This window comes from Saccharomycopsis crataegensis, assembly GCF_037102585.1.
Source record: "Saccharomycopsis crataegensis DNA, jcf7180000000073, whole genome shotgun sequence".
NCBI classification, from domain to species: Eukaryota; Fungi; Ascomycota; class Saccharomycetes; order Ascoideales; family Saccharomycopsidaceae; genus Saccharomycopsis; species Saccharomycopsis crataegensis.
Window position 1 is genome coordinate 1458627 of NW_027043820.1, and position 13495 is coordinate 1472121.

At 36.6% G+C, this 13495-nt stretch overlaps 7 protein-coding genes across 7 annotated transcripts; 3 read left to right on the top strand and 4 right to left on the bottom strand. All coding sequences in view use genetic code 12, as the record gives it.

Annotated features, from left to right (window-relative positions):
* Nucleotides 1-402: 402 nt before the first annotated feature.
* DASC09_013970 (uncharacterized protein) lies at nt 403-1971 on the top strand (the record flags this gene model as incomplete). Its single annotated transcript, XM_064995000.1, has 1 exon — nt 403-1971. One exon carries the CDS (start codon nt 403-405, stop codon nt 1969-1971), a length of 1569 nt encoding a protein of 522 aa, XP_064851072.1.
* A 623-nt stretch (nt 1972-2594) lies between these two features.
* Nucleotides 2595-4391, bottom strand: MEX67 (Mex67p; the record flags this gene model as incomplete). The annotated part of the gene is made up of 1 exon (XM_064995001.1): nt 2595-4391. The coding sequence occupies one exon, from the start codon at nt 4389-4391 to the stop codon at nt 2595-2597; it is 1797 nt and encodes a 598-aa protein (XP_064851073.1).
* A 315-nt stretch (nt 4392-4706) lies between these two features.
* On the bottom strand, nt 4707-6044 carry DBP8 (ATP-dependent RNA helicase DBP8; the record flags this gene model as incomplete). Its single annotated transcript, XM_064995002.1, has 1 exon — nt 4707-6044. The coding sequence occupies one exon, from the start codon at nt 6042-6044 to the stop codon at nt 4707-4709; it is 1338 nt and encodes a 445-aa protein (XP_064851074.1).
* A 293-nt stretch (nt 6045-6337) lies between these two features.
* On the top strand, nt 6338-7187 carry PUP2 (proteasome core particle subunit alpha 5; the record flags this gene model as incomplete). The annotated part of the gene is made up of 2 exons (XM_064995003.1): nt 6338-6433; nt 6513-7187. 2 exons carry the CDS (start codon nt 6338-6340, stop codon nt 7185-7187), a joined length of 771 nt encoding a protein of 256 aa, XP_064851075.1.
* A 220-nt stretch (nt 7188-7407) lies between these two features.
* On the bottom strand, nt 7408-8766 carry THP1 (Thp1p; the record flags this gene model as incomplete). Its single annotated transcript, XM_064995004.1, has 1 exon — nt 7408-8766. One exon carries the CDS (start codon nt 8764-8766, stop codon nt 7408-7410), a length of 1359 nt encoding a protein of 452 aa, XP_064851076.1.
* A 432-nt stretch (nt 8767-9198) lies between these two features.
* DASC09_014020 (general transcription factor IIH subunit TFB5 family protein) lies at nt 9199-9507 on the top strand (the record flags this gene model as incomplete). The annotated part of the gene is made up of 2 exons (XM_064995005.1): nt 9199-9233; nt 9315-9507. 2 exons carry the CDS (start codon nt 9199-9201, stop codon nt 9505-9507), a joined length of 228 nt encoding a protein of 75 aa, XP_064851077.1.
* A 203-nt stretch (nt 9508-9710) lies between these two features.
* On the bottom strand, nt 9711-13331 carry DASC09_014030 (DNA polymerase V family protein; the record flags this gene model as incomplete). Its single annotated transcript, XM_064995006.1, has 1 exon — nt 9711-13331. One exon carries the CDS (start codon nt 13329-13331, stop codon nt 9711-9713), a length of 3621 nt encoding a protein of 1206 aa, XP_064851078.1.
* Between the last annotated feature and the right edge of the window lie 164 nt (nt 13332-13495).

Consider the following 13495-nt stretch of genomic DNA (forward strand, 5'->3'; position numbering starts at 1 on the left):
GGCTCTCCCTAAAAAAGGATTGTGAGGTTCTCCCCGTGATACAAGATGGTGCCAAAAGAATGGATCTTTTTTTTTTTGATTTTTTGATTTTGTGTGTCATATACTAACCTATATAACAGCCCATGTTGATCGACAAATAACACCGTATTTTGGTCAGGGTCTCTCAATAATTCGGGCCATAAATTACCATATATTCTCAAATAGCTACCATGTGCTTTTTGATTTTATGAATTTTCCAAGTTGCGATACGTTACCTTATTCTTGGAATCACAAAAAATTATATCACAATAATGACTATGGGAAGCCCCATTTAGCAACCTGCTTAATTTAAGGCATACTCCCCTCCACATTTTATTCTTATTGTTAAAGTTCCCTTTTTTTTTTTTTTCCTTTTCAATTTAAATGTCACCTATCCTCTGTATGAAGACTATTTTTACTAGTATTGTCCCCTTTTCTTTGATGAAATCGATTTATCAATTGATGTTGATTGATAGTTTCTCCATTACAAGGTTACCAATAGAATTGGTTCTCGAAATCATCAAATGGCTCAAAATTTTCGACGCCATAAACTTTCGGAAGGCAGCAGTGAGGGATCGTCTGGGAAAGCTCATTGAATGTTTGGACTCCCGATTATTGCAAAATATTCGGATCAGCTCTACCACAATTTTCGGACATGGCCTAGTTAAAGAATTTGACGTTGGAGATTATTCTGGTCAGATCATCTGTGGCAACATCTTGTCATTCAACGAGCGTGAGATTTTAAATCTTACAAGTTTGCAAAAACCAAAGGTCCAAGAGGTGAAAGTCGAACAGTTATTTGGTAATATTGGCAAACGAATTTCCGAATTCTTGAATGATCTTCCTAATTTAACCGCACTCCATAGTGATATCCCTCTTAGGACCACCCGACCATTATCTATGTTGAATATAAGGCTTGATGAGCGCGGCCTGTTGGATTGCTTTAATTTGCACAACATCGAGGCCCTTTGTTGTGATTATTTGGAAATTGGGGATGCTCGACCTCTTGATATGTCAAAGTATTTGTTACCGAATTTATGGCAGATTGGGTTAGATCTGGTGATAAATAAACTCGATGGCAAAGAATGGCACACTCCAAATTTAAAGCAGTTGCATATCAACTATGAAGGTGGTAGATTCAAGGTGAAAAATCTCGATTCGTTATATTTCCCTAACTTGAAATTCGTGGGTTTGACTCTGAAAGATGCCACGGATACTGGTATTGAATTACTAAATTCTGTGAGGTTAGATAAATTGCAATATCTAGAAATATCAGGTAAAGTTACGGGTTTGGAACAACACTATCTCTCTTCTATGAGATCTACTTATTTGAAAGAACTACGTCTCGATCAAGGTAATCTAGATAGAATTCCGGATTTGACAAATTTCCTCGGACTTGAAGAGTTGATACTACGAAACAATAATATTCTGAGAATAGAACGATTAGAAGCTTTGCAAAATCTAACATTTATTGATTTAAGACTTAACAAAATCACCAAAATTGAGAATTTGGACCATTTGCAAAAATTGAAAGCATTGGTATTGGGAATGAACAAAATTGGAAAAATCGAAAACTTACAGGGCTTAACCGAGTTAAATGATTTGATATTGGATTCTAACAAAATCACAAAGATTGAGAATCTCCATGATCTACAAAATTTACAGACGTTAAGTCTTTCCAATAATCAAATAACCGATACTGATGGATTACCTAGCCTTTGTGAGTTGAGAACCTTGTTTTTGGTGGATAACTGCATCACTGAATATACTTTAGATATTACAAATTACCCCATGCTTGAAACGGCGGCGCTTTCTGGTAATAAGATTGATGCATTCATTCATGAACCACTACCTGAAAGAGTGAGTTATCTACGAACCGATCCACAAATGGCAACAGTTGATGAAATTGAGAGCGATACCGAAAATGATAGTGATGGGGTGGAAAATAATTGAGTTTTGTTTCAAGTTTTGTGACTAATGGGGTTGTTTCTGTAAAGGAGATGTGGCCATTGGTTTACCAAGAACCAGAACAGGGTCTTGCGTTGCCAACATAAGATTTATTACATATTACAGAACATCAATGAACGCATTGGATCCCTCTTCTTAAACATAGCTAAAAGTATACTTTTTATTGCTGTTGATTATTTATTTCTTAGCTATTTATGATTATGATATTATATCTTCTTGCTTTACGTGGAAGTTACATGCACGTAACTATATCCCTTTTTTTTTATGTATCTGAACCATAGCACACCTCTTACAACCGATATAAAATATTGGAAAAAGAATAATCATCGATCATGATGACAAGATGAATTTATCCATTGAATAAAAAGGAAATCTTCTCCAAGAAAGAAAAAAAAAAAACGTCCAAAAAAAAAAAGGCCAAAAAAAAAATATAATATAAAAAATCATGCGAATAATAGTACATAAATTAAAAAATGAGAATAAAAATATATAAGGGGAGAAAAAAAAAATAAAAAAAAATGATAACCAGGATAATGTAAGACACAGCGTAATTTATTTGTTTTCTCTTCTCTTATGACGAGAAGAGTAGTTTGTGTGAACAGCAGTAATCACATATAGGCATTTGGAGGAATGTTTGCCTTACTAACATTGAAGTTTTGCACCGCTTGGTTCAAATCCCAAGCACTTTGTTCGGCCAACATTCCGGCATAATTGATGTTCAATTTAGTTTGGGCCATTATTTTGATTAATAAGTCTTGTTGTTCCGGACTCAATTTGCTAGCAATTTCCGGTGGAATAGTGATGTTGGTGGCCACAGAAATTGGCGAGGCCTCAGTGACAACTGCAGTTGCAGGAATCGATTGTGTTACTGAGCCAGCAGTAGCTGGGGCTGCCCCATCAACCAATGATGATGGTGTCCAAGGTTCAGTACCAGCGTACGGCTTAACACACAACAAATCGGAGGCAATAACAAATGATCCTCCAGATGAAACAATAAACCAACTTCTATCGAATGTTCTGATTGACAATGCCGCCTTACTGTTGGTATTGTTTTTATGATTATTGTAGCCCTTACGTGGACCTTTTGGTAAAGATTTCGCCACTTGATCTGGGGCTGCCACTTCCTCAAATTCCCCGTGCAAAACAATCATTATTGAATTATCATTTATTTTCCAAGATTCGGAGGAGAATTTTTCGGGATTGGTGGCTAATGAATGCTTGGTCTTAGGCAAGTTTTGGAATAATCCTAAAATTTTTTCGTTGCCCTTGGCAACTTTAGATTCAATCACTTGAGGACTGGTGATTCTGGTCATATTTCTGGAAATTGGCAAATAATAATCCCATGGGGCGTTGTTTTTATCTTGATAACTGTCATTTCCTGATGCTAAAAATGGCGCCGCCAGATCAACGGAAACAGAAAATTGTGAGTCTGGAGTGTATAGCGGGGCCAAAAGAGATCTATCAGAATCCCAACAATTCAAAAAATTCGAGATGAAATCGGTAGATAAACTTTGGATTTGGGGATTTTCAAAGAAAAACTGGGCTCTTGCCAATGGGAATTTCCAGATTTCTTTCAACTTACTTTCATCTCTAACCGGTTGGGAATCTAAGACTAATAATCTTGGGAATAATCTGAGCATTTCTGATCGGTAAGCCGGGTCGTTGGCAATTGGATTCCCGCCGACAATTAATTGTGATAGGCTGTTCAATTTATTTCTAAAAGTTTCCATGGATTTTAGCAGGGCAATATTATTTTGTGCCAATGACAAATTTTTCAAGAATGGATATGTTTGACATAGAATACTTATACTTTGGCCATCAACAATCGAGTTTTGTGATAAATTCAAACTGTCGACTCCAGAAGCAAACGGTTCTTCAGTGGCAAGTTTCATCAACGCGGTAAACATCTTGGAAGAAGTGGAGATTGAGGAGAATAATCCATTTTGCACCAATTCTTGGTCGCCACCCATGTGAGTCAAATCCAATAAACGTTGTTCAGGCATGAACCTTCTTCTTAAAAACCCACGCAACAAGTCTATAGTCCCCACCGCCCCGGTAGTTTTCAACGCAGAAATCTTCAAGAAATCCCCGGCAAATTTGATTCCGTTGAAACTTTCCAAATACTGAGCGTCTTTTTGAGTATACACTGACCCTCTAAGGATTGGGCCATTGACTTCAACATCCTTCAATCCAATGTTTGTCTTTCTGGAGATGAACGACACTAAGTTTTCCTTACTGGCATTGGTCCACCCTTGGATTTCAATCCAGATCTTATTTTGATTATTGAAATCGCTCATCTTGGAATTGAAGTTGCTGTTGCCTGCGAAATCATTATTGTTTCTATTATTATTATGGCCTTGGTATGATGAGCCTCCGCGATTTCTATTGTGGCCTCTGTAACTCATTATGCAATGGAAATTTTTGAATTAGCTAGTGGTTGAGAAATTTGAACAAATAACAATAGTAATGAACCGACACCGAATTCTACTTCTGGCAGCTAGAGAGGTCAGTGATTGGTCTCCTCACAATAATACAGTTAGTTGACCTTCAAAATCTTTGATGGTGGTGAACAGAAACACAAAAATTTTAGAAAAAAAAAAAAATAAAAAAATTTTCGAATTTTATAGCACGTGACTATGTATATACACAGCATTAGTTTACTACAAGATTATTTTTTTTCCCAAAATACATGGAATATCGTTATATTAAGACGTATAATATTAATTGGCGGTTTTAGTAGACTTCTTGTTTTTCGGTTTACTGACCTTGTGTTGGTTATTTCCCCCACTCCGTTCACGCTTCCGTCTGTTAATCTTTCTTTTTTCCCCAAAGCCTTCACTTTCCATCTCCATCATACTCTCTCTTTTAGCCTTTGTGGTCTTCGTCAACGAGTTATTAATGACTCTATTATCACTGACCTTCTCGTATTTATCCATTTTCTTCCCAATTCTTTCCTCAATCCGCAAGACTTTTTCCACGTCCCGGTCAGTGACAAAACTAATACTCTCACCTTTTCTACCTGCTCTTGCAGTTCTACCAACTCTATGAATGTAATCTGCTGGATCCTGAGGCATGTCGTAGTTAATAACCAATTGGACAGTAGGGATATCTAAACCTCTGGAGACTAAATCTGTGGCAACAAGAATTCTCGCGGCTTCAGCCTTGAACCGATGCAATGAGTTTACTCTTTCGGTTTGCTGCATTTCAGAATGCAATGACGTTACTCTCTGATCAAGATGTCTTAAAGTTCTTCTGATCAATTCTGCAGTATAGGTACGGTTCACAAACACAATTATACTCTTGTTTTCATTATCTGGATGAGTTACAATGCTATGCAAATAGGACTCCTTAACATGCATGGGGATGAAAACATAGGAAATATCCAAAGTCTTTGGAATCGCCACATTGTCAATATTTTCAATTTCGTGAACAATAACTTCTGGTTTGTTGTTTGCCCCAAGCTCTTCTCGCAAGTTTCGTACGTTATCATCAACTGTCGCGGTAAACACCAAAGTCTGTCTGTTAGTCGGTAATATATCATAGCAACGCTTCATATCTTTTTGGAAACTGTCGCTTAAAAGTCTATCAGCTTCATCAAGTACCAAGTACTTGACTCTTCTCAACCCTCTAATGGTATCTTCACCACTATTCATGATATGATCTGCTAATCTACCTGGGGTGGCAATGACAAAATGCGGCCTTCTTTGCAATTCCAAAGCCTGTTTTACAATGTCCTCGCCGCCAACAATGATCGATACTTTGATATTCATTGATGCACCAAGGGCCGAGAATTGTTCAGCGATTTGCATGGCCAATTCTCTAGTTGGAGTCAAGATCAACCCAAAGATCCCACAAGGATCTTCAGACCATTTCGTCAAAATCGGAGCCCCAAAGGCAACGGTCTTACCAGACCCAGTTTTGGCCCCACCGATGAAGTCATGGCCTTGTAAAATCTTTGGAATCGACGCTTCTTGAATCGCGGTGGGAGTGATAATTTTCATCGCTGCTAGGGCCTCGTCTAGCCATTTCGCAACCCCCAAATTCTGGAATCCTGCCATTATTGGATGGTATATTCTATAAATATAGCAATGTTAGAGTACTGGCTCTCCAAATAATATCTAAAGAGTATTTAAATGATGTCAAAATTGTATCAAAAGAGCATCAGGAAAAAAAAAAAAAAAAATTTTGAAGGATCCATCGCCCATTTTCCACGTGACTCGTTTTTTTTCTTTGTAAGGGCACTCCGCTCTCTCCAAAATAATAATCATCATCGAAAATTGCCACTGTTCGATATACACCGCGAACTTCCCTTCATTGCAATTCTTTTTTTTACCACAGACAACCAATTGAGATGTTCTTGACAAGATCCGAATACGACCGTGGGGTCAGCACTTTCTCTCCTGAAGGTCGTCTTTTTCAAGTTGAATATTCTTTGGAAGCCATCAAGGTAAGTTTGAAAAAACTAAATAAAAAATGTGATAGAAAATATAAACATATATGATCATTATTCCTAACATCTTATTTAGCTTGGGTCCACTGCAATTGGGATATGTACTTCTGAAGGGGTGATATTAGCCGTGGAAAAAAGAGTCAATTCGTCTCTTTTGGAATCATCATCTATAGAAAAAATTGTGGAAATCGATAGCCATATTGGATGTGCCATGTCAGGGTTGACCGCTGATGCCAGATCCATGATTGATCATGCCAGAGTGGCTTCGTTGAACCATGACTTATATTACGATGAAAATATCTCCGTGGAGACCTTGACACAATCAGTGTGTGACTTGGCCCTCAGATTCGGTGAAGGGGTCGATGGTGAAGAACGATTGATGTCTAGACCTTTTGGGGTGGCGCTTTTAATTGCCGGGATCGACGAGAATGGTCCACAGTTATACCATGCTGAACCATCTGGGACTTTTTACAAATATGATGCCAAGGCCATTGGTTCAGGTTCCGAAGGTGCTCAAGCCGAATTAAATAATGAATATCACAAGTCTTTAACTTTGAAGGACGCGGAATTATTGGTGTTGAAGATCTTGAAGCAAGTGATGGAAGAAAAACTCGATTCTAACAATGCCCAGTTGGCCTCAGTGACAAAAGAACACGGGTTCCAAATTTATGACGATAAAAAGACAACGGAAATCGTTGAGGTTTTGAAGGCACAAGAAGCGGAACAAGAAGATGAAGAAATTACAGCTTAGAGACTATATATATATTAATCTCTTTCCTATTATGTCGAATGCTTATTATTATTATTATTATTATTATTATTTTGTTTATCTTGTTGATTAGCGGTGTATTTCTTTTCTTTTTTTAAAAAAATGTAATTTACATGAATGAATTTGTCGAAATTGAACCCAAGTCTGTAGGCTTTAAAAGAATTATAATCTCTATAAATATAAATTTCTTTTGTGGGGAAAATTATTTATCTAGCCAATCATATTCATTTCGAGGATTCACATTTGTCAATGGGGGCAGGAAGGCATTACCTTTTTTACTCAAGGCAATTCTTGAAGATCCTGGGAAAATCACCCCTTTGATCCATTTCTTATCAATCAAAGAAACCAAGATTTCCTCCACATGTTGCAACTGTTCCTCGACAGTTTTGCTGGCATAAGAGTCTTCCAGAACTTTCAACCCTACCAAGAAACTGGAGTATTGCAAAGTAGCAGTGTAGTTTTCGATGACATTGCCATTATTAAGGATTTTGAAAGTTTGGTAAAAAAGATTTCTATAAGTGAGTATTGTCAAATTTCGAAGTAACAAATTATAAAGCCCTTTGTGGCGTAAATAGTCCATACTGGTATCGATAATCCTATTGACTTCTTTCACATTGCCCGATTTCACCGCATATACCAACAGACTGTATAGATTTCTTAGCTTTGGGTTTTGGAACTTCATTATTAGTTGACTCTGTGGATGGTAGCCATTAGATAATAACATCACGATTAGTAACTCCAAAATATTCTCGAAATTTTGCGATCTCATATGGGTGATTGGGTATTTCGAATAACAGTAGGTGAATTGTATTAAAGCAGGCCTGTACAAGTCGTTCAAAATCAAGAACTTTCCTAGGTAATAACGGTATTTTATCACGTCTGCTTTGCCAAAGTCTGAGCCTCGCAAAGTTTTGAAGTTATGGCGGTTAGTGATGAAAATCGTGGCACAATTCAACGGTTGGTCAATCACGAAATATATCATCAACATATAATTTGAGATCTTCAACAATATTGATTTCTTGATGGGATTTCTTGTTTGGTTTTTTTTACAATCGTTGAAAAGCTTTGATAAATAAATTGATAACTTGGTCAAGATCGGATAGTTCCTGTTGATCCCTTGCTGCCACAATACTTTATCGACTATTTTACAAACTTTATAACCAAAATCCAAATCCAGCATCAAGCATCCAATGAGAGAATTACTCATATCGTCGTAATTATTGAACACTACTATCAATGAATTGAGATAATTAAGGATCAAATCGATGGATTCCACAATGGAATACGGGTTGAAATCTCTAATGAACACGAGGTACGTTTCCACAAGCTGAGTGAACGCGAACCTTTCTGATTTCTGTTTACCATCTTTGAATAAGAAGAAGTTCTCTAGAGTATTTCGAATGTTCACCTGGTTGGAATTTAGTTCGTTTTGCAAATTGGCAATCATCTGAGGGTTCATACCCACATTAATCGACATCACTTTCGCAATAGACTTGTTCTGCGATACCAATTGCTTGACCTGGTTGAGGTAATCTTGTAGAACACCATGGCTCATTGTCATTGAGAAATATAGTCGTTTTATTGAGAGATCTAGAAAACGATCTGGGTTATTATTAGCTTTATATGAATTGAAATAAATCAATTTGGGGACTTTTTTTGCGTTTTCTTTTTATTTTTCGTAAATCCCAGCATTTTGTGACATTTCCAGAAACGATCGAGGATATCTTTGATATTTGTGACGATAATTATCATGGGAACACCATTTTTAGGGAGTGTTAAGCACAAGGTGACCTCATTCTTGAGTATTATTTATAGTCATTTTCAATTATTATCTTCAGTATTATGAGAGAAATCTTTGTGTCCCTTCAGTTTCTCTTTCCTGCTGTGTGCACCTTGAAAAAAAAAAAAAAAATCATTGCGGCAAAAAAAAAAAAGATCTCTCATCTAGTTCTCATCTCCTACAAAAGCACCCGTTTGACAGCTGACATATATCATGGTCAGGGCCATCAAGGGTAGCTTAATTAAATGGTAAGTATCGCCTTTATCTTATACTTTTGCTACCTTTCTGAAACCAACCCCCCATCCTAACCTTTCTTTTTTCCTCACTAGCGATCCATCGATCAAAGCTCTTATCGTTGACATCGATTCCAAGCGCCATGATATAATAATCGAGGAATTAGACGATACAAACCTCTTGGTTAGCACCGATAAGATCCAGTTCATCAAAGCTGAGCTAGAGAGAATCTTGTCGAAGAATGCATATAATGCGATGGAGGCTGAAGAAGCCGAGAAGCAGAAATAATCATAGATATATCTTTTTACAACCTTTTTTTTTTTATTATTGTCATTATTTACGAGCAGTGTTGTATATATTAGACATTATTACAAGAATCGCTAGCATATTTGCCTTTATTGACGGTACTTTTTTTTTTTGTTTTTCATAATTCTTCAAGATAGTTTGTAAATAAAGAAAAAAAAAAAAAAAACTAAAGATAACGATCAATTCTATTTTTGTTTAAAGCTGGAAAAATAATTGATTAGATCAAAGAACATCGATCCATTGATTTTGGAATTCTTGCTCTTGATCCACTGTTTCATACTCTCGGTGTAAACGTCCACCACTTTATCAACGTTGTTGGAATCGTACCCAATCAAAATCTTGCTCAAGTACAAAGAGTATTGGCTGTAAGCTGCAAACAACGCAGCGGTTGAAGCATCGCCAATCTCTTCATGAATCGAGCCAAGCATATTAAACAAGGAATCGACATTCACAAACCATTCTTCTCCTTCTTCGGTTGGTTCTCCAAGATGATCTTTGGATAATACCACTTTCACTTTGACCAATTTTTTCAAAAGTTTATGAGCCTTATCACGCAAATCACCATTTAAAGTCAACCCCATCAAATCCAACAATGGAGAGGCCATAGAAAGACAAACATACCATTCATCATTCATACTACCGCTAGTGGATGAGGATTTCACAAGTTTTTCTACATAAATATCAAGTAAATCAAGGATTCTGTTCTTGAAAAATACCATGTTTTCCTGGGCTTCGATCTTGGCTTCATGGCGTTTGGTACCACTCTTTGAATGATTGGCATTTAGAGCACTTTGACGTTGCTTGAAAATCATTGAAAGTTGAGAATCAATAGCCATCATTTGTTCATCATCCATGGATTCTTCATCCGAAGAGTTATCGTCATCATCATTGTCCCCAGCATCACCATCTAAGTCATTATCATCATCATCATCATCATCATTATCATCATCATCAGACGAAAAAGAAGAAGAATCATCACTAACTGATTCAGAATCAGAATTCTCGACAATCTTGCCATCCTTGGTTGGAATTTTCAAAGCTTTGGCAAGTTCATCAGTAGTTTTCTTATCAATAACATCGAGGAAATCCTTGGATTCAGAATCCACGTCTTCTTCTTCACTATCCTCTTCCTCGCCATCTTCTTCCTCTTCCTCCTCATTATCATCATCTTCTTCTTCATTGTCATCACCATCCCCAGTGTTAAAAAGTTTCTTTTGACCTTCAACATTTTCCTTAACTGCCAAGATCTCGTACAAACTTTTGAAATTTCTGTATCTCAAATCCCCAACAAAAGTTTCCCAGACAATCAATGATAATTTCTTAGACAAGGAACTTTTTTGGTGGACAAACCCAAGAATAATCTCTAATAGAATATCAATCGAGCCAAACTCTTCTTCAGATTCATTAGTTTGCCCTGTAGCTATCGAGTCAGACCCGTTAGTATTTCTATCACTTTCATCCTCGTCGTTCAGTTCATCATCCTCATTATCATCATCATCATCCTCATCCTCATCATCTTCATCATTATTAGAGTCATTGCTGTAATTATCATTAGCATCGCTGGCGTCATTACTTAATTCTTCAGCTAAATGGAATTTCTTGTAAGCTGCCGAAACTTCATCTAAAATTGCAACAGAATCTGCAACAGCATCAATATCAGAATAGAAATGTAGCAAAACGATCGAGAAAATCAATTCAAAGGATGAAAGTTTTTTCACAACGGTGGCGCGTTTTGAGGTCAGATTATAGGATGCAGATTTATTATCGGTTTCAATAATTTGTTGTTTTCTTTGAGAAATCTTGGTCAATAATTTGAAGTTCTTTGAACGCACCCGTTGAAGCTCCTGGTCAATATCAATCTTTGGAATGTATTTAATATTAGAAGTTTTTGATTTTGAAGACTTACGACTCTCGATCCCCCTGGCTTCTTTAAGGGCGGTATAAAGCCATGAGCTGTTGTCTACTCTCTTTAATGGGAGTAAATCGAGTAACAATGGACCAAGTTTTCTGGAAATCATGTTAGAAACCTCAACAACATAAGTAGCTTCATTTTGTTCCTCCTCCTCGTTTGCCGGCTTGAAATAACCATAAAGAACAAGCTTCTTGATAATGTCATCGAGCCATTCGTTACGAATTTCTTCGCCAACAGTGACATTCTCGTGGGGGTTGGTATTGGCATTCCATCTCACACGGTAAAACTTTAATAATAAGGAAACTTGACTGACACACCATTTCTGTTTCTTTTCAATGAATATCAATTTCTGGGCATCAGAAGATTCGGATTTTTTTTCGATTTGTTGGATTTCGATATTATTGAGATGTGATAATGGGTCTTCCAATACTTTAAGAAGGGTGTTTGAAATGACAACAAGCTCATCAAATGAACCAAAGGTTGCAATAGTATTGAGTAAAGATTCGGTTGTCTTGGTACCGGTAATGGTATCGAAGTTCATGTTGCTATATGGGCAAAACCAGAAATTTCTAAGAAGGGCAAGACAAAGAGGAACATTTTCTGCTTTTGATGACAATTTTTTAATTATAAATTGGTTAAGGAGAGTCTTTTTCACAAGTCCATTTAAGAGTCTTGATGAGTTTCCAGATTGATTGATCAAAGTACGGACGAAATTTTCGGTAAATAAATAATCAATTTTATCAATAATATCAATGTCTGAGGTGGCAGTCTTTTGAGAAACAGAAATTTCATTAACAAAAAGCTCAAATACTTTGAACCCCCAATATTTACGTTCAGGAGAAGCTTTAAGAGAAAACAATGAGTCATTGATGATAATTTTCCAAAACTCTTTGATTTTGATTAATTCTTCAGAATTGTTGGCAGCGCCACTGGCAAGCTTTTGCTTTTTGGAGGATTTAGAGTCTGATGTCTTGCGTCTTTTAGAATTAGACGAATCCTTAGTTATGATTGTTTCGTTAGACAGTTCTGTAGCCTGAAGGTCATTATGAATCACAGAACGAATAATCAAGGGCCACACGAAATGCAAGTTTGGGGACCAGGCGCCCTTTTGAGTGGAATCCTTTTTAGATTTATTGTCTCGCTGCTGCTCTGGATCATTACCAGCAGACGCGTCAATGTCCTTAAGGGTTTTGGCAAGTATATGTAAATTCAGTTTGACCATTGGATTGTTAGATTTCCAATCATTTATCGAATTTAATTTACTGAAAATATGTGCCTTATTATGCAAATGTAACAACAAGTAAATCGAAAGACCTTCAGTTGATAAAGAAAGTTTTTTTGCAGAAATAATTTTGAAAACATCAATAAATTGCTCGTCTTTTAATTTTGGCATCAATTTCCCCAAAAATTCAAAAAGGGTATGGAAACATGATTCTCTAATCCAGGATTTAGAGAGTGACAATTCAATAATTTCGTTGATAAACTTATGGAAAACTTCATCAAAGTTCTTTGCTTTAAAAAAAAGGTTAGAATTAACTAAAGATTTTAACCCAAAGAGATGACCAAACAAATTAGCTCTTTCATCTTTCCCCTTCTTGGAGCTCTTGATAACGTTTAGTTGAGTGTTAAGAATCTGTAGATACAGTTCCACAGTTATTTTATCCTCTGATTGAAGAATATTCAAAATTTCAGACAAAGCTGTAGAAAATCCAATTCTAGCTGCAGCCCTAGGAGAAGCCAATCCCTTGATAAGTCTTGATAATGCGTAATCCCATTCTTTTGGTTCGTTAGCTGCTTGCAACTCCTTGATGAGGGAGATTGCTCCAGAGATACGCTCCGACTCAATTTCACTAGCTAGAGAGAAATAGTGATCCCTTGATACTGTGCTGACCATGATCTACGGTAGGAGTATTAATGAAATTAAGCAGTTAATTCACTTGATAGGCGGTAAACGGGCATCGATCTTTTCTATTCTTCACAGAAAAAAAAAAAAAATTTTCCTTGTCTAAGGGCACTATGATGATATGTGCGATCTTATACAACATGAATATATAGGTG